We start from the raw sequence: 21,213 nt of genomic DNA, 5'->3' as shown, positions 1-21,213 counted from the left end.
TTTTCTCTAAAAAAAAATTCTATAAAATTTTCTCTAAAGACAAAATTTCTATGAAATTTTCGCTAACAGGAAATTTACGATGAAATTTTCTCTAACGAAAAATTTCTATGAAATTTTCTCTAAAGACAAAATGTCTATGAAATTTTTCCTAAAGACAAAATTTCTATGAAATTTTTCTCTAAAGACAAAATTTCTATGAAATTTTCTCTAACGAAAAATTTTCTATGATATTGTCTCTAAAGACACAATTTCTATGAAATTGTCTCTATAGATAAAATTTCTATGACATTTTCTCTAAAGACAAAATTTCTATGAAATTTTTTCCTACAAAAATATTTCTATTAAATTTCCTATATAGACAAAATTTCTATGAAATTTTCTCTAACGAACAATTTTCTATGAAATTGTCTCTAAAGACACAATTTCTATGAAATTTTCTCTAAAGATAAAATTTCTATGAAATTTTCTCTAACGAAAAAAAAATTTTATGAAATATTCTCTAAAGACAAATTTCTATGAAATTGCCTCTAAAGACAAAACTTCTATGAAATTGTCTCTAAAGATAAAATTTCTATAAAAGGTTTTCTGTTTCTATGAAAGACAAAATTTCTATGAAATTTTCTCTAAAGAAAAAATTTTTGTGAATTTTTTTCTGAAGACAAAGTTTCAATGAAATTTTTTCTAAAGAAACAAATTTTTATGAAATATTCTCCAAAGACAAAATTTTTATGAAATTTTTTCTAAAGAAACAAATTTTTATGAAATTTTTTCTAAAAACAAAATGTCATTGAAATTTTTCCTAAAGACAAAATTTATATGAAATTTTCTTCAACAAATTTTTATGAAATTTTTTCTAAAAACAAAATTTCATTGAAATTTTCTCTAAAGGCGAAATTTCTTTGAAATTTTCTCTAAAAACAAAAATTCTATACAATTTTCTCTAAAGACAAAATTTCTCTGAAATTTTCTCTAAAGACGAAATTTATATGAAATTTTCTCTGAAAACAAAATTTCTGTGAAATTTTCTCTAAAGACAAAATGTCTATGAAATTTTTCCTAAAGACAAAATTTCTATGAAATTTTCTCTAAAGACAAAATTTCTATGAATTTTTTTCCTACAAAAATATTTCTATAAAATTTTCTCTAACGAAAAAGTTTCTATGAAATTGTCTCTAAAGACACAATTTCTATGAAATTGTCTCTAACGATAAAATTCCTATAAAAGTTTTTCTGTTTCTATGAAATTTTCTCGAAAGACAAAATTTTTATGAAATTTTCTCTAAAGACAAAATGTCTATGAAATACAATACAAAATTTCTATGAAATTTTCTCTAAAAACAAAATTTCTATAAAATTTTCTCTAAAGACAAAACTTCTATGAAATTGTCTCTAAAGATAAAATTTCTATAAAAGTTTTTCTGTTTCTATGAAAGACAAAATGAATTTTTTTCTGAAGACAAAGTTTCAATGAAATTTTCTCCAAAGACAAAAATTCTATGTAATTTTTTCTAAAGAAAAAAATTTTTATGAAATATTCTATAAAGACAAAATTTATATGAAATTTTCTTCAAAAAAATTTTATGAAATTTTTTCTAAAAACAAAATTTCATTGAAATTTTTCCTAAAGACAAACTTTCTATGAAATTTTCCCTAACGATCAAATTTCTATGATATTTTGTCTAAAAACAAAATTTATATAAAATTTTCTCTAAAGACAAAATTTATATGAAATTTTCTTCAACAAATTTATATGAAATTTTCCTTAAAAACAAAATTCCTGTGAAATTTTCTCTAAAGACAATTTTTTTAAAGACAATCTTTCTATGAAATGTTCCCTAACGATCAAATTTCTATGAAATTTTCTCTAAAAACAAAATTTATATAAAATTTTCTCTAAAGGCGAAATTTCTTTGAAATTTTCTAAAAACAAAATTTCTATAAAATTTTCTCTAAAGATAAAATTCCTATAAAAGTTTTTCTGTTTCTATGAAAGAAAAAATTTCTATGAAATTTTCTCTAAAGACAAAATTTCTATGAATTTTTTTCTGAAGGCAAAGTTTCAATGAAATTTTCTCCAAAGACAAAATTTCTATGAAATTTTTTCTAAAGAAACAAATTTTTATGAAATTTTCTTTAAATGCAAAATTTCTATGAAATTTTCTCTAAAAACAAAATTTCTATGAAATTTTCTCCAAAGATAAAATTTCTATAAAAGTTTTTCTGTTTTATGAAGGACAATATTTCTATGAATTTTTTTCTGAAGACAAGGTTTCAATGAAATTTTCTCTAAAAACAAAATTTCTATGAAAGTTTTTCTGAAGACAAAGTTTCAATGAAATTTTCTCCAAAGACAAAATTTCTATGAAATTTTCTCTATAGAAACAAATTTTTATGAAATATTCTCTAAAGACAACATTTCTATGAAATTTTCTCTAAAGACAAAATTTCTATGAAATTTTCTCTAAAACAAAATTTCTATGAAATTTTCTCTAAAGACAAAATTTCTATGAAATTTTCTCTAAAGACAAAATTTCTATATAATTTTCTCTAAAGACAAAATTTTTATGAAAGTTTTTCTAACGTAAAAATTTTTATGAAATTTTCTCAAACGAAAATTTTCTATGAAATTTTCTCTAAAGAAAAAATTTCTATAAAATTTTCTCTAAAGACAAAATTTCTATAAAATTATCTCTAAAGACAAAATTTCTATGAAATTTTCTCTAAAAACAAAATTTCAGTGGAATTTTCTCCAAAGATAAAATTTCTATAAAAGTTTTTCTGTTTTATGAAAGACAATATTTCTATGAATTTTTTTCTGAAGACAAGGTTTCAATGAAATTTTCTCTAAAGACAAAATTTCTATGAAAGTTTTTCTGAAGACAAAGTTTCAATGAAATTTTCTCCAAAGACAAAATTTCTATGAAATTTTCTCTATAGAAACAAATTTTTATGAAATATTCTCTAAAGACAAAATTTCTATGAAATTTTCTCTAAAGACAAAATTTCTATGAAATTTTCTCTAAAGACAAAATTTCTATGAAATTTTCTCTAAAACAAAATTTCTATGAAATTTTCTCTAAAACAAAATTTCTATGAAATTTTCTCTAAAGACAAAATTTCTATATAATTTTCTCTAAAGACAAAATTTTTATGAAAGTTTTTCTAACGTAAAAATGTTTATGAAATTTTCTCTAACGAAAAATTTCTATGAAATTTTCTCTAAAGAAAAAATTTCTATTAAATTTTCTCTAAAGACAAAATTTCTATAAAATTTTCTCTAAAGCCAAAATTTCTATGAAATTTTCTTCTAAAGTTAAAATTTCTAAGAAATTCTCAATAAAAACTATTTTTTAAGACAAAATCGCATTATTTGAATATTAAAAATTTTCGACAATTTCTAATTTTTCCTGTTCTAAAGGAATAGAAATTGCTTAAGTTTCGTATTACTTTAGAAAACGTGTCTGTTATCAATTTCTTCTTGGATAAATCAAAATTGATAGCTTTGCTAAAATGAGCATCTTCAAGTATTGTTCTAATGGCTGGGTGTAGTCTTCTGGTTGGGACACGGTGTTGGGCGCCATCTGGCAATTATTAAATAGTTTCTGTATAATAAAACAAATTTCAAAAATTATTTTGATATCCCTATTCTCTTTTGCCTATAATTTTGCTTATTGTTCCAAATACATTCCCAAAAGTGGAGTTGCTACTTACTTCCACCCGAAATGTAATAGAAAGGAAAGGGTTAGAACAAAAAATAAATTGAGGCAATATAAAAGATTTCTAAGATTGAAAAAACAAAAATTAATCTCAATATTGAAAAAGAAAATCATGTGGAAGTTATTTCGAAATTTTAATAATTCAAAACGTGTTCCTGAGTGATTTTTTTCATTTTTGACGATATACGTCATTTTATTTATCATTCACATTTTCCAAATATAAAACTATTAATTGACCTGTCAAAAATGACTCATCTTATTCTGTAGATTTTCTATTTTAAACTTTCCAAAAACAAATGGATTCTTAATTTTAAATGCTATTCCACAAAAAAAACGCCTCAATGTAATCTGTTGACCTCTCTCTACTGTTACAAACAATAAACTAGAAACTTGGGAACACAAACAAAAAAATAATGTGTGGTTTTCATAAAATACAAAAATTAAATATATCATCTCTCTCTACCATTGACATTGGCATTGAAATTTTCATTCGTTTGTCAAACAAACCTATTGAAATAGTCAAACAGAAAATGAAATGTGTGACATAATTATTATTCGATTTTTTTTCTTCAATTTTTCACTGTAGACACAAAAGGCACGTGAACCATGCATACTCTGCTCTGCTTTGATCTAATTTTCCCTTGAAATGTATTGGAAGGGGAAGAAAACAATCTAAGCAAGAAAATCAATACGAAAATATGATGAGTAAAATTTGTCATGCTAATATATAATCTTTTTTTATGACTGGAAATTGAAATGTGAATGACTTTGAGCATCGAAGTCATGGGATTCTTTGTGTGGATATTTTTTTTAATAAATTGGGGGTTCTCTTCGGAGGTATACAAGAGATTATAAAACATGATTAGGTATTTATATATATATTTTTTTTTATAGATAGTACAAAAGATTTTGTATTTCTCTAAAGACAAAATTTTTATAGAATTTCCTCTAAAGACAAAATTTTTATAAAATTTTCTCTAAAGACAAAATTTCTATGAAATTTTCTGTAAAGACAAAATTTCTATAAAATTTTCTCTAAAGACAAATGAAATGTATTGGAAGGGGAAGAAAACAATCTAAGCAAGAAAATCAATACGAAAATATGATGAGTAAAATTTGTCATGCTAATATATAATCTTTTTTTATGACTGGAAATTGAAATGTGAATGACTTTGAGCATCGAAGTCATGGGATTCCTTGTGTGGATATTTTTTTTAATAAATTGGGGGTTCTCTTCGGAGGTATACAAGAGATTATAAAACATGATTAGGTATTTATATAATTTTTTTTATAGATAGTACAAAAGATTTTGTATTTCTCTAAAGACAAAATTTTTATAGAATTTCCTCTAAAGACAAAATTTTTATAAAATTTTCTCTAAAGACAAAATTTCTATGAAATTTTCTCTAAAGACAAAATTTCTATAAAATTTTCTCTAAAAACAAAATTTTCTCTAAAGACAAAATTTTTATAAAATTTTCTCTAAAGACAAAATTTTTATAGAATTTTCTCTAAGGACAAAATTTTTAAAAAATTTTCTCTAACGACAAAATTTCTATAGAATTTTCTCTAAAGACAAAATTTCTACAAAATTTTCTCTAACGACAAATTTTTTATAGAATTTTCTCTAAAGACAAAATTTTTATAAAATTGTCTCTAAAGACAAAATTTCTATAAAATTTTCTCTAAAGACAAAATTTCTGTGAAATTTTCTATAAAGACAAAATTTCTATAAAAAATTTTCTCTAAAGACAAAATTTTTATAAAATTTTCTCTAAAGACAAAATTTTTATAGAATTTTCTCTAAAGACAAAATTTGTATAGAATTTTCTCTAAAGACAAAATTTTTATAAAATTTTCTCTAAAGACAAAATTTCTATAGAATTTTCTCTAAAGACAAAATTTTTATAAAATTTTCTCTAAACACAAAATTTCTATAGAATTTTCTCTAAAGACAAAATTTTTATAAAATTTTCTCTAAAGGCAAAAATTTCTATAGAATTTTCTCTAAAGACAAAATTTTTATAAAATTTTCTCTAAAGACAAAAATTTCTATGGAATTTTTTCTATTATATACATTTTTTATAGATAGTAAAAAGGATTCTGTATTTTCACATAATTTTGAAAACATTTTACTCTGCACCATATGGCATGATGCTCGAACATTTCATTCACACCTCGTTGGAATAAACATTACATTTATTTAGAGATGATGACGTTGATATTAAATCTGTCGCCGACAACTCTATTTAAGGTATTGGCAGCTACATCTACCAATCAACTTCTCTCTAAACGAATATTTTTCAAATGAAGCGATTTGAAGATAGAAAATAACGACATCACTCGACATATCTATTTGTATGTGAAAGAGAGGAAGAAATATTTATTAAATTGTATCAACACATCGCAATGTTATGTGAAATGATGTCATGAAATTAAGTGTATATTTCAACAGTAATGTGCAAAGTTTTTTTTTTTAGCTGTGTGGGAACTATGTTGATTGCAAAAAATATATACATATTTTAATAACAATATACAATATATTGTTTTTTTAGTAAAATAAAAAATTATTAATACAAAAATATTTAATTTTTTTTTTTATTTTAGAGACAAAAAAATATATTCCTTTTTTGCGCGTGTACCTCATTGTCGTTGAATTGTTACAATGGCGTCTGAAATTTCTTCATACCAAAATGATTAAAAAAAAATGAGAAATTTATTTATTATAAATTTATTTTTTATTTAATAATAACAAAATATTGATACCATTTGAAAATTTAATGTAAATAGTATTAAAATTCATTGAACTTATAGCTTATTTGTGAAATCAAATATATAACGTAAGTATTTAGTATTTTTTTAAATTTTTTCTTTAAGCACCTGTAGTATTTACAAATTATTTTATAAAATGTATTTTTAAAGTACACATAGATGACGCCAATTGTTGACATTTTCTATTTAATTTATGTTTGCTGATCAATGTGGATTTATGAAATTATCATACTTCACTGTATTTTGTAGATATTTTTTTCATTATCTGTATATCTTTGCGATTACTTTCAAAGTCAATGAACAAATATGCTTAGCAAGGTCAATAATGGAGAAAGAAGTAAGAATATATGGTGTATATTTGATAACTCTATATCCAACAAACGTCGCAGGTTTTCAACATCTTTTAAAAGCTTAATCAGTTTAGATAGAATAAGTAAATAATTTGAAAAGTTTCATTATATTTTTGAAATTAACTCTATTTTAATGACAAATTTCGTTAATACAACGAAGATTTTTCTACCAAACTATACATACTTGTTCAGATTAAATATGACCATATTTTGTGTCTACCTTAAAGTGGCGCTGTTTTCCCACGTAAATCATTATAATTTTAAATTTTGATAGTGTCAATAACTCTTCACACAAAGAATAAAATGTGTGCTTATTCTAAACATAAAAAAATACTTTTAATATTACGCAGGACCCTATTTTATTGCTACAATAGATGTAAACTATTTTTCCATGGAATAAAGCAAAATTTAAATGTTTATAGTCCCAAACAAAACAAAATTTCCATATGATACTCGGAATTTTCTGTCACTCTTCCAATATTGTGCTTTTATTCAAATTAGATTTAGAAAATGTAGTTGTCTTTTTTTTTTGAAGTGTAATATTATCTTAAAATTACTGGTTTTAAAACAATTAATTTCAATTGATAACAATTTCCAGTAATTTCATATTTTATAGTAAACAAATATGTATATATGATATAGTATTTTCTCTGTATTTGTTTTTCATTCTTAATTTCGTATTAATTTTATTTGTTTCAATTGCCTTAGCGGCAATCTACAATCCTATAAATAGACCAACAAGCTCATTTAATTTCAATGTTTTATTACAAATGTTGTTATTTTTGTTTTTTTTTTCGCTAGCGCCTTATCGGAAATTACGTTTTCTGTAAAAGATTTAAAAATATATACATATAGATGCAAACAATCTCGAGAAAGCCAAACGAAAACTAATTTACATGCTTTGGCAAAAAAACAAACAAAAAATATTTATAGGAAAATATAATACTACAAAGATTTACATTGTTTACTCTTTGATGCAAAATATAAAAATTAGAGGGAATGCAATAATGATGAATCTTCCGCCGCCAGCCAGTCCAATAAACAGACTGCATTGAATAGCGTATCTATTTGATTTCTCCACATCCACAAGCCACTACCAATGGCACCAAATGAATGGCATCAACAGCACTAAATTGGGATGTACTTTAAACTTAGGCAGCTATTTGTAACGTATTGCATATTGCACTACAGCAGCAATTTACTATAGCCAGAACTTGAAAATTCTTGTTGATAGAAAGCAAAAGTGGATAAAACATAAAATTAAATTCTGCCATTTTATAGGCATATGGTGTTTGAGGAAAATTTTTTGTAAAATGTTATTTACAAAAAGAACTATAGCAAAACTATTTTAATTAAAAAAAAATATAAGTTAATTTTAAAATTGAAAGAGAGATTTAATCCCTACCAATCAAAGCATGGGTAAGTCATTGAGGTGTAAGGCTGCTTACCAAGAGCATTTTTACCATACCCCCAGCAATACCGTATGTTTGAGAATAATGACTTACCATCACGGAATGATTTCGTGATGTTAAGTCATTAGAAAAAAATAGAAAAATATAAATTTTATTTCTGTTTAAGTTCTATAGACAATTTTGTCAAAATTGTATTTTTATAGAAAATTTTGTCAAAATTTTATTTCTGTAGGAAATTTTACTAAAATTTTATTTCTATAGAAAATTTTTTCAACATTTTATTCCCATAGAGAATTTTATCAACATTTTATTTCTATCAAAAACTTTGTCAAAATTTTATTTCTATAGAAAATTTTGTCAAAATTTTATTTCTATAGAAAATTTTGTCAAAATTTTGTTTCTATAGAAAATTTTGTCAACAATTTTAATTCTATAGAAAATTTTGTCAACAATTTTAATTCTATAGAAAAGGATGGCAAAATTTTATTTCTATTGAAAATTTTATGAAAATTTTATTTGTATAGAAAATTTTGCAAAATTTTATTTCTATAGAAAATTTTGTCAAAATTTTATTTCTATAGAAAATTTTGTCAAAATTTTATTTCTATAAAAAATTTTGTCAAAATGTTATTTCTATAGAAAATTTTGTCAAAATTTTGTTTCTATAAAAAATTTTGTCAAATTTTATTTCCATACATTGTGTCAAAATTTTATTTCTATAGAAAACTTTGTTAAAAATTTTACTTCTATAGAAAACTTTGTCAAAATTTTATTTCTATAGAAAATTTTGTCAAAATTTTATTTTTACAAAAAAATGTATTCCTATTAACAATTTTGTCAAAATTTTATTTCTATGGAATTATGTATCAAAATTTTATTTCTACAGAAAATTTTATCAAAATTTTATTTCTATAGAAAATTTTGTCAAAATGTTATTTCTATAGAAAATTTTGTCAAAATTTTATTTCTATAGTAAATTTTTTCAAAATTTTATTTCGATAGCAAATTGTGTCAAAATTTTATTTCTATAGAAAATTTTGTTAAAAATTTTATTTCTATAGAAAACTTTGTAAAAATTTTATTTCTACAGAAAATTTTGTCAAAATTTTATTTCTATACAAAATTTTAATTCTATAGCAAATGTTGTCCAAATTATTTTTCTATAGAAAATTTTGTCAAAATTTTATTTCTACAAAAAAAATTTGTTCCTATTAACAATTTTGTCAAAATTTTATTTCTATAGGATTGTTTATCAAAATTTTATTTCTATAGAATAATTTATCAAAATTTTATTTCTATAGTAAATTTTGTTAAACATTTTATTTCTATAGAAAACTTTGTCAAAATCTTATTTCTATAGAAAATTTTGTCAAAATTTTATTTCTATAGAAAATTTTGTCACAATTTTATTCCTATAGAAAATCTCCAAATTTTATATCTATCCAAATTTTATATCTATAGAAAATTTTGTCAAAATTTTATTTCTATAGAAAATTTTGTTAAAAATTTTATTTCAATAGAATTATTTATCAAAATTTTATTTCTATAGAATTATTTATCAAAATTTTATTTCTATAAAATTATTTATCAAAATTTTATTTCTATAGAATTATTTATCAAAATTTTATTTCTATAGAAAATTTTGTCAAATTTTATATCTATAGAAAATTTTGTCTAAATTTTATTTCTATAGAAAATTTTGTTAAAATTTTATTTCTATAAAAAAATTTGTCCAAATTTTATTTCTATCGAAAATTTTGTCAAAATTGTGTTTCTATAGAAAATTTTGTCACAATTTTATTTCTATAGAAAATTTTGTCCACATTTTATATCTATAAAAAATTTTGTAAAAATTTAATTGCTATAGAAAATTTTGTTAAAAATTTTATTTCTATAGAAAATTTTATCAAAATTTTATTTCTATAAAAATTTTTGTCAAAATTTTATTTCTATAGAAAATTTTGTTAAAATTTTATTTCTATAGAAAATTTTGTTAAAATTTTATTTCTATAAAAAATTTTGTCAAAATTTCATTTCTATAGAAAATTTTGTCAAAATTTTATTTCTATAGAAAATTTTGTAACAATTTTATTTCTATAGAAAATTTTGTCCAAATTTTATATCTATAGAAAATTTTGTCAAAATTTTATTTCTATAGAAAATTTTGTCTAAATTTTATTTCTATAGAAAATTTTGTAAAAATCTAATTGCTATAGAAAATTTTGTTAAAAATTTTATTTCTATAGAAAATTTTATCAAAATTTTATTTTTTTTTTTTTTAGAAAATTTTGTTAAAAATTTTATTTCTATAGAATTATTTATCAAAATTTTATTTCTATAGAATTATTTATCAAAATTTTATTTCTATAGAAAATTTTGTCCAAATTTTATATCTATAGAAAATTTTGTCTAAATTTTATTTCTATAAAAAATTTTGTAAAAATCTAATTGCTATAGAAAATTTTGCCAAAATTTAATTTCTATAGAAAAATTTGTTAAAATTTTATTTCTATAGAAAATTTTGTCAAAATTTAATTTCTATAGAAAATTTTTTTAAAAATTTTATTTCTATAGAAAATTTTGTCAAAATTTTATTTCTATAGAAATTTTGTTAAAAATTTTATTTCTATAGAATTATTTATCAAAATTGTATTTCTATAGAAAATTTTATCAAAATTTAATTTCTATAGAAAATTTTTTCAAAATTTTATATCTATAGAACATTTGGTCAAAATTGTATTTCTATAGAAAATTTTATTTCCATGGTAATTTATAATTTTTGGTAGATTTCTACCAACGTGCTCTGAAGTCATCAAGTAACCTCAATAGAATCAAGTGTTGTTAAATGAACTTTAACTAAAATATATATATACTCGTTAATTACTAGATGTTTTTTTCCAGAGCAATAAGTTTTCCACTCGAACCATAGGGTCCCATATCAATAAACCACATTGTTGTTTGTCTATTGCAATGGAGGTTAATAGACAGACGTTACGTATGGTTAAAGTGACGAACTGATTGACTGACAGACAGATCAATCGTTGTTTTTTTCTCCACAACAAACATTTGGTTTTTCAAACCTGACACTCTGTTTTTGTAGAGCTTTTGATTACCGCTGATGGTCTTGCATCATAGATGACTCCACTTGTATCTATCTCTATGATGACTATGATGGCATAGATTTTACCAAAACGGAAACAATGGGCCAAAAACACTTATGGTCTGGAAATATTGAAAATCTCATTCATCTATTTTGCCTGATATTGTTAGTAAACGTGCCTAACTATTGTTTTGTTTTTTTTTCCTCTCACTCCAACGAGTGCTCTCTATTATTAGCATATTCATAATAATGCCCTCTATTAGCTGGGGGTATATGTAAGTCAAAAAGCTATTGTTTTCAACACATGTCTAAAAGTGCAAAAAATCTAGGACCTAACTATGAGATAACCACGAGTATTTTGTATAGGCGTCTATGGTTCGTTAGACTTACACTGAAAAAAACGTAAAATATTTTATGCTAAGAATGAACTTCCTCTTGCGAAAATTGAAGGTATGGGACACATTTAACTTTGGGCTGTGGAAAATTTCGAAAAAAGTAGTAAAATTTAACTACAAACAAATAAGTTTTTTGAAAAAAAATAAGTTAAATTTATCGTTAGTTTAACTAGGTTTTTTTCAGTGTATATGGAATTGGATTGATAATGATTGAATGTAAGCGAAAAAGTAAAATAGCTTAAATTGAAACTAAAAAATTTTTAGTTGCAAATTCATAAACATCGTAGTGATATTTTTGGAATACACTAGAAAGAATAGCAAGAACTTTTATTCAAAAAATTAAAACAAATGTTAAAAATTTTTTTATTTAAAAAAAAAAAATGTATTTAAAAATTTTATTTTAGATTAAATATATTGTCAAACGAAAAATTAATTGAAAATATGGCCTGTAAAAAAATTGGAGACACAGCTCCTCTGAGGACAAATGGCTAAAGATGGGGATCAATCTTAAGGAAATAGGGAACCTTATTTATCGGTAAATAGGTTATGTTCTTTCATTAAAAAGTCAACCTAGAACTTTTCACCACGAATAAGAGAAATTCGTAAAATCCATAGGTGTAGCTTGTCGTCCGATTAACCCATTTGGAATACCAACAACATAGCAAATTATGTCACAATAAAAAAATCATCACCATGTTCCGGCTTTTGACAATGCTAACCTCACCACATACGGAATAACTTCTCTTTGTTTGGTAGAGTGCTTGGTCTACGCTTAAAATGATCCAACACACAATTTGATTCGTCATGAAAATAAAAAAAAAATCAATTTTCTAAATTGAGGTTGACTGACTAGCAGTAGACCATATCAAGCCAACGACTATGAATCACTGAAACTATAACTTCATGTAAAAATATAGAGAGAGAAAGAGCGGGAACGTACGGAAGAATTGAGAGGATAGGGAAGATGAGGTTTTTCGGTACAGAGGTCGTCTCTGGAAGTGAGTATGAAGCTATCTATAAAGACCAAGATTAGACTTCCATTACCATACCATAAACTTGGAGGTAATTACTTACTATTAAATGATAAGTAGGATGTGACTCTTCTCTGTCGATGAGTAGCATGGAAATTTTAATTTTGCGTAGGTTTTTGATGTGCTCTGAAAACAGTAACCAATAAGGACAATCAAATAGAAAAAGCTTTGCAACATTAACGAAATTTGTTATTCAAATTCAGCTAATGAATAATTTCATAAATATGATGAAAATGTTCATTAATTTAATGACTTTACTACTGTACTACTACTGAACATTGCACTAAGATAATAATTTCTTTGGCTCAATTTTAATGAAAACCCAGCAAAAAAAGCGTCGCCAAAAAACTAGTGGACATGTTCTCTTTGGATCCGGAATACGGTTGCCACAGTTGTGAGAATTCTACCAAAAATGGTAGATTTTGTACTGTTTGGTAGATTGGTAGAATTCGCGATGTTTTGGAAGATTTTACCAAATATTCATCTCCAACAAAGATGTACTTCATAAATAGAGATAAAATTTTGACAAAATTTTCTATAGAAATAAAATTTTGCAAACATTTTCTATAGAAATACAATTTTGTAAAAAAATGCTATATAAAAAAATTTTAACAAAAATATAAAATAATTTGGCAAAATTTTCTATGGAAATAAAATTTTGAACAAAATTTTATATAAAATTAAATTTTGACAAAATTTTCTTTAGAAATAAAATTTTGAACAAAATTTTATATAGAAATAAAATTTTGTCAAAATTTTCTATAGAAATAAAATTTTAACAAAATTTTCTATAGAAATAAAATTTTGACAAAATATTCTATAGAAATAAAATTTTGACAAAATATTCTATAGAAATAAAATTTTGACAAAATTTTCTATAGAAATAAAATTTTAACAAAATTTTCTATAGAAATAAAATTTTGAACAAAATTTTATATAGAATTAAATTTTGACAAAATGTTCTATAGAAATAAAATTTTGACAAAATATTCTATAGAAATAAAATTTTACAAAAATTTTCTATAGAAATAAAATTTTACAAAAATTTTCTATAGAAATAAAATTTTACAAAAATTTTCTATAGAAATAAAATTTTGTCAACATTTTCTATAGAAATAAAATTTTAACAAAATTTTCTATAGAAATAAAATTTTGAACAAAATTTTATATAGAATTAAATTTTTACAAAATGTTCTATAGAAGTAAAATTTTGACAAAATTTTCTATAAAAATAAAATTTTGAACAAACTTTTATATAAAATTAAATTTTGACATAATTTTCTATAGAAATAAAATTTTGACAAAACTTTCCATAGAAATAAAATTTTAATAAAATTTTCTATAGAAATAAAATTTTGACAAAATTTCCTATAGAAATAAAATTTTGAAAAAATTTTCTATAGAAATAAAATTTTGCAAAAATTTTCTATAGAAATAAAATTTTGTCAAAATTTTCTATAGAAATTAAATTTTGACAAAATTTTCTATAGAAATAAAATTTTGCAAAAATTTTCTATAGAAATAAAATTTTACAAAAGTGTTCTATAGAAATAAAAAAAATTCTATACTTCAGTTTTTTTCTATTTAGTAGTTTTTTTATTTCAAAATATATTTTTTTCTGCTTTCATTGGTTTTTGTTATAACTCTGCACCAACATTGAAAATCATGTTTATATATTATAATTTTATATAAAATTAAATTTTGACAAAATTTTCTATAGAAATAAAATTTTGACAAAACTTTCCATAGAAATCAAATTTTAATAAAATTTTCTATAGAAATAAAATTTTGCCAAAATTTTCTATAGAAATAAAATTTTAACAAAATTTTTTATAGAAATAAAATTTTGACAAAATTTTATATAGAATTAAATTTTGAACAACATTTTATATAGAATTAAATTTTGAAAAAATGTTCTAAAGAAATAAAATTTTGAAAAAATTTTTTACAGAAATAAAATTTTGAAAAAAATCTTCTATAGAAATAAAATTTTGCAAAAATTTTCTATAGAAATAAAATTTTGAGAAAATTTTCTGTAGAAATAAAATTTTTACAAAATGTTCTATAGAAATAAAATTTTACGAAAATTTTCTATAGAAATAAAATTTTACGAAAATTTTCTATAGAAATAAAATTTTGTCAAAATTTTCTATAGAAATAAAATTTTGACAAACTGTTCTATAGAAAAAAAAAATTGACAAAATTTTCTATAGAAATAAAATTAGGACAAAATTTTCTGTAGAAATAAAATTTTGAAACAATTTTCTATAGAAAGAAACATTTGGCAAAATTTTCTATAGAATTAAATCTTTGGAAATTTTTTCCATAGAAATACAATTTTCACAAAATTTTCTATGAAATAAAATTTTGCAAAAATTTTCTATAGAAATACAATTTTGTAAAAAAATGCTATATAAAAAAATTTAACAAAAATACAAAAAAAATTGACAAAATTTTCTATAGAAATAAAATTTTGAACAAAATTTTATATAGAAATAAAATTTTGTCAAAATTTTCTATAGAAATAAAATTTTAACAAAATTTTCTATAGAAATAAAATTTTGACAAAATATTCTATAGAAATAAAATTTTAACAAAATTTTCTATAGAAATAAAATTTTGAACAAAATTTTATATAGAATTAAATTTTGACAAAATGTTCTATAGAAATAAAATTTTGACAAAATATTCTATAGAAATAAAATTTTACAAAAATTTTCTATAGAAATAAAATTTTACAAAAATTTTCTATAGAAATAAAATTTTGTCAACATTTTCTATAGAAATAAAATTTTAACAAAATTTTCTATAGAAATAAAATTTTGAACAAAATTTTATATAGAATTAAATTTTTACAAAATGTTCTATAGAAGTAAAATTTTGACAAAATTTTCTATAGAAATAAAATGTTGAACAAACTTTTATATAAAATTAAATCTTGACATAATTTTCTATAGAAATAAAATTTTGACAAAACATTCCATAGAAATAAAATTTTAATAAAATTTTCTATAGAAATAAAATTTTGACAAAATTTCCTATAGAAATAAAATTTTAACAACATTTTCTATAGAAATAAAATTTTGAAAAAATTTTCTATAGAAATACAATTTTGCAAAATGTTTCTATAGAAATAAAATTTTGTCAAAATTTTCTATAGAAATTAAATTTTGACAAACTTTTCTATAGAAATAAAATTTTGCAAAAATTTTCTATAGAAATAAATTTTAACAAAAGTGTTCTATAGAAATAAAATTTTACAAAAATTTTCTATAGAAATAAAATTTTAGAAAAATTTTCAATAGAAATAAAATTTTAGAAAAATTTTCAATAGAAATAAAATTTTACAAAAATTTTCTATAGAAAAAAAATTTTACAAAAATTTTCTATAGAAATAAAGTTTTGCAAAAATTTTCTATAGAAATAAAATTCTAACAAAATTTTCTATAGAAATAAAATTTTACAAATTTTTTTTTTGCTATATTTTTGGTAAAATGTTCTACAAATTTTGGTAGATTTTCTTGGCTCGAGTGGTAACTGTTATCCGGAAGTGGTGCAAAACTGGCGCAGAAGCGATTAATTTAACATTTCAACAGACGTTGCATAGATAATCCCAAGACAGTGCTTTTGGCAAAATTCTATACTTCAGTTTTTTTCTATTTTGTAGTTCTTTTTATTTCAAAATATATTTTTTTCTGCTTTCATTGGTTTTTGTTATAACTCTGCACCAACATGAAAATCATGTTTATATTATTAGATTCATGGTAATTAAATTCCGATTTAAAAAGAAAAGCATTCGGTTTTTTGTTTCTTCCAAATATGGCAAAAAAAGTTACAAAAAAAAAACAAAAATAAATTAAGGTATTACTCACCATTTGGCTGTGGTCTCGAGGTGTAGCTCATGATATGAAGCGGTAAATTGAAATTTAGCAGCACGTTTATTAACACGCTGCAGGCGCTTCCAAACACTACCCATGGCGGGCATGATGGAGGAAATGGTTGGAGATTTCTAACACTGGCTCTGTCCGATGGATTTCCGGTTTGAAGTGTTCAATAAACAATTCCACGCAACAAGTGCTCTATACAGCACAACAAATATCACACACACGAGCGAATTGAATACTAGAAAAAAAAACTTTTGCCTTTTCCGGAGCTTACGAACAAATTACAAGATTTCTTTATATTGCAAAATTTTTTTTATTATTCTGTTATTTGCTGATTTTTTTTCTTTGTGTAATTTTGTTGTTTTAAAACATTTTTATTTCAAAAATTTTTTTCAATTTTAAAACATTTGTGCGATTTCTTGCTTGGATTTAATTTTTACATAATTTATTAAATTTTATTTGAAAACGCACAACATTTTTATGGCGTTATTCAAGCACCTTTTTCACCATATACACACAATATCTGTAAAAAAGAAACAAAAAATTATATATTACTTATATGTTTTTTTATTTGTATTTTTTATAAATTAAATATATGGTATATCAATGCATTGGTTGTTGACTGTTTTGTTGGCATGTTTTGATTTTTATTTAATTTTTCATTGCATTTCTTCAAGATAATTTTTATTCAAGAGGTCTGAGGTGATTTTCCCTTCTCGTTGTAATAATAGCCAGTCAATGACCATAAACAAGGTTAAAATAACATATAATTTAACTAATATTACATCTTGAGTAGATGTTGAATAAATACATTTTACAAGTTACTTATATCTGTATAATAGGGATGGGTCCGAAATAAACAAATTAAAAATCTAAAATTACAATAACCCTATATTATATAAAAAATCCGTAGACTACAGATCTATAAAAAAGACTTTTTTTACAGATCGGTTTATATAGGGGCAATAGCTAATTTCAAGTTACTTATATCTGTATAATAGGGAGGATCCGAATTACATAAATTAAAATATATATAATATAAATAAAACAAAACAAATAGTTTAAAAGTCGTTAGATATAAAAATTGTAGATTCTAGGTCTATATATTAAAGGACTTCAGTTAAGGTTCAGTTTAAATAGGGGCAATAGCTACTTATTGGCTGTTTCCGACATGGTTGTTATGTTATTTCTATAGAAAATTTTGTCAACATTTTATTTCTATAGAAAATTTTGTCAACATTTTATTTCTATAGAAAATTTTGTCAACATTTTGTTTCTATAAAAAATTTTGTCAAAATTTTATTTCTATAGAAAATTTTTTCAAAATTTTATTTCTATAGAAAATTTTTCCAAAATTTTGCCAAAATTTTATTTCTATAGAAAATTTTGTCAAAATGTTATTTCTATAGAAAATTTCGTCAAAATTTCATTTCTATAGAAAATTTTGTCATCATTTTAGTTCCATAGAAAATTTTGTCATCATTTTATTCACAGAAAATTTTGTCAAAATTTTTTTTTCTATAGAAAATTTTGTCATCATTTTAGTTTCACAGAAAATTTTGTCAAAATTTTTTTTCTATTGAAAGTTTTGTCAAAATTTTATTTCTATAGAAATAGATTTGTCAAAATTTTTTTTCTATAGAAAATTTTTCCAAAATTTTGCCAAAATTTTATTTCTATAGAAAATTTTGTCAACATTTTATTTCTATAGAAAATTTTGTCAAAATTTTATTTCTAAAGAAAATTTTGTCAAAATTTTATTTCTATAGAAAATTTTGTCATCATTTTAGTTTCACAGAAAATTTTGCCAAAATTTTACTTCAATAGAAAATGTTTTCAAATTTTTATTTCTATAAAAAATTTTATCAAAATTTTTGTTTCTATAGAAAATCTTGTCAATATTTTAATTTGATGAAAATTTTATTAAAATTTTATTTCTATAGAAAATTTTATTAAAATTTCATTTCTATAGAAAATTTTGTCAAAATATTATTTCTATAGAAAATTTTGTCAAAATATTATTTCTACAGAAAATTTTATCAAAATTTGATTTCTATAGAAAATTTTGTCAAAATTTTATTTCTTTAGAAACGTTTGTCAAAATTTTATTTCTATAGAAAATTTTGTCAAAATTTTATTTCTATAGAAAATTTTTCCAAAATTTTGCCAAAATTTTATTTCTATAGAAAATTTTGTCAAAATTTTATTTCTATAGAAATTTTGTCAAAATTTTATTTCTATAGAAATTTTGTCAAAATTTTATTTCTATAGAAAATTTTGTCAACATTTTATTTCTATAGAAAATTTTGTCAAAATGTTATTTCTATAGAAAATTTCGTCAAAATTTCATTTCTATAGAAAATTTTGTCATCATTTTAGTTCCATAGAAAATTTTGTCAAAATTTTATTTCTATAGAAAATTTTGTCATCATTTTAGTTTCACAGAAAATTTTGTCAAAATTTTTTTTTTCTATAGAAAATTTTGTCACCATTTAGTTTCACAGAAAATTTTGTCAAAATTTTTTTTCTATAGAAAGTTTTGTCAAAATTTTATTTCTATAGAAATAGATTTGTCAAAATTTTTTTTCTATAGAAAATTTATCCAAAATTTTGCCAAAATTTTATTTCTATAGAAAATTTTGTCAACATTTTATTTCTATAGAAAATTTTGTCAAAATTTTATTTCTATAGAAAATTTTGTCAACATTTTATTTCTATAGAAAATTTTGTCAAAATTTTATTTCTATAGAAAATTTTGTCAAAATGTTATTTCTTTAGAAAATTTTGTCCAAATTTTATTTCTATAGAAAATTTTATCAACATTTTATTTCTATAGAAAATTTTTTCAAAATTTTGCCAAAATTTTACTTCAATAGAAAATGTTTTCAAATTTTTATTTCTATAAAAAATTTTATCAAAATTTTTGTTTCTATAGAAAATCTTGTCAATATTTTAATTTGATGAAAATTTTATTTCTATAGAAAATTTTGTTAAAATTTCATTTCTATAGAAAATTTTGTCAAAATATTATTTCTATAGAAAATTTTGTCAAAATATTATTTCTATAGAAAATTTTGTCAAAATTTGATTTCTATAGAAAATTTTGTCAACATTTTATTTCTTTAGAAACGTTTGTCAAAATTTTATTTCTATAGAAAATTTTGTCAAAATTTTATTTCTATAGAAAATTTTGTCATCATTTTAGTTCCATAGAAAATTTTGTCAAAATTTTATTTCTATAGAAAATTTTGTCATCATTTTAGTTTCACAGAAAATTTTGTCAAAATTTTTTTTCTATAGAAAGTTTTGTCAAAATTTTATTTCTATAGAAAATTTTGTAAAAATTTTATTTCTATACAAAATGTTGTCAAAATTTTATTTCTATACAAAATTTTGTTAAAAATTTTATTTTTATAAAAGATTTTGCCAAAATATTATTTTTATGGAAAATTTGTGGAGTACCTCTTAGTTGGAGAGGAATATTTTGGAAAATTTACCAAATCACCAAGAATTCTACCAATCTACCAACCAATAGAAAATCTACCAGTTTTGGTAAAATTCTACCACCAACGGTGGCAACCGTGGTTGGGGACCATTTTTTATGTTGTTTTAAGAAAGTGGATACTATTGTCACATACCAAGAGGATTGGCCGATGTACGCGACTTCAAAAGGCCCAAGAAGTAGAAACTGGGGATTGGTTATATATATATAATTATTGAATGATATGGCCCAATTTTTGCTTTTCTTTTTGTAGTTAATGGACGTTAACTGGCATCACACACACCGAGTTTCAATCGATTGTAATAAAAATTCTTGCCCTACAATATTTTACAAACTCATAACAATTCATTGAATTTTTCATTTAACATAAAACAGCAGGTGTATTCCTCAAGGCATAGTCACATAAAATCTCACCGCGAGATTTTATTTAATCCCCTCCTCAGGGACAAGAAAATCTTTTACAGGTCATAAATCATATTTGGCATCTTAGTGGTACTGCAAGCCTTCAAATATATGGTATCCTTTTAATAGGCATTCCATAGATGGATACATTTGGTACGTGCTATCGTCATTGGTGTTTTTGTACCTGTCAACAATATTTTTGAATAAACCGACAAAAGGATGCTGTATTTGGTTTTCTTTTCTTGTTTGGCAAAAAAGGTCATATACAATGTGTAGACATGCCCTAGATAAATGAGTTTTCAGTTTGGTTGAAATCCCTATCCATGTTTGTCTCAAGTCCACCTGTCGTCATTTATGTTCATGCGCTCCTACTTATATCCTGTGGCCACTTTTCTGTCATTTGCCAAAAAAATAACCAAAGCAATAAACTATTTTTGAAAAACAAACATATTAAGGCTTTAGAAACCGGTTATCAATTTAGGAATGAGGTATGATATGCTTTGGTATGAGAAAAATCATGAAAATTGTCAACTAATGATTATTTAAAGTCTGGAATCAATATAAGATGATACAAGAAAAACAAGAAATTCTCTAAAATTTTTACATCAAATCAAATACGTAAGAAGTTTAGTTATTGTCTGAAAAAATA

The 21,213-nt window shown here is 22.0% G+C and overlaps 1 protein-coding gene across 3 annotated transcripts in view; it reads right to left on the bottom strand.

Annotated features, from left to right (window-relative positions):
* The window catches only part of Ehbp1 (Eps15 homology domain containing protein-binding protein 1), a 94,731-nt gene that overhangs the window by 68,238 nt on the left and 5,280 nt on the right, over positions 1-21,213 (bottom strand). For all 3 annotated transcript variants that reach the window (XM_075309062.1, XM_075309060.1, XM_075309061.1), the window contains exon 2: positions 16,649-17,183. In XM_075309062.1, the coding sequence (XP_075165177.1) occupies positions 16,649-16,761 (113 nt within the window). In that variant the 5' untranslated portion in view covers positions 16,762-17,183. The remainder of the gene's footprint in view (positions 1-16,648; positions 17,184-21,213) is intronic.

Source organism: Haematobia irritans, chromosome 5, assembly GCF_050003625.1.
Source record: "Haematobia irritans isolate KBUSLIRL chromosome 5, ASM5000362v1, whole genome shotgun sequence".
Lineage (NCBI taxonomy): Eukaryota > Metazoa > Arthropoda > Insecta > Diptera > Muscidae > Haematobia > Haematobia irritans.
Note: the sequence above shows the minus strand (reverse complement) of the source record. Positions and strands in the feature narration are given on the sequence as shown.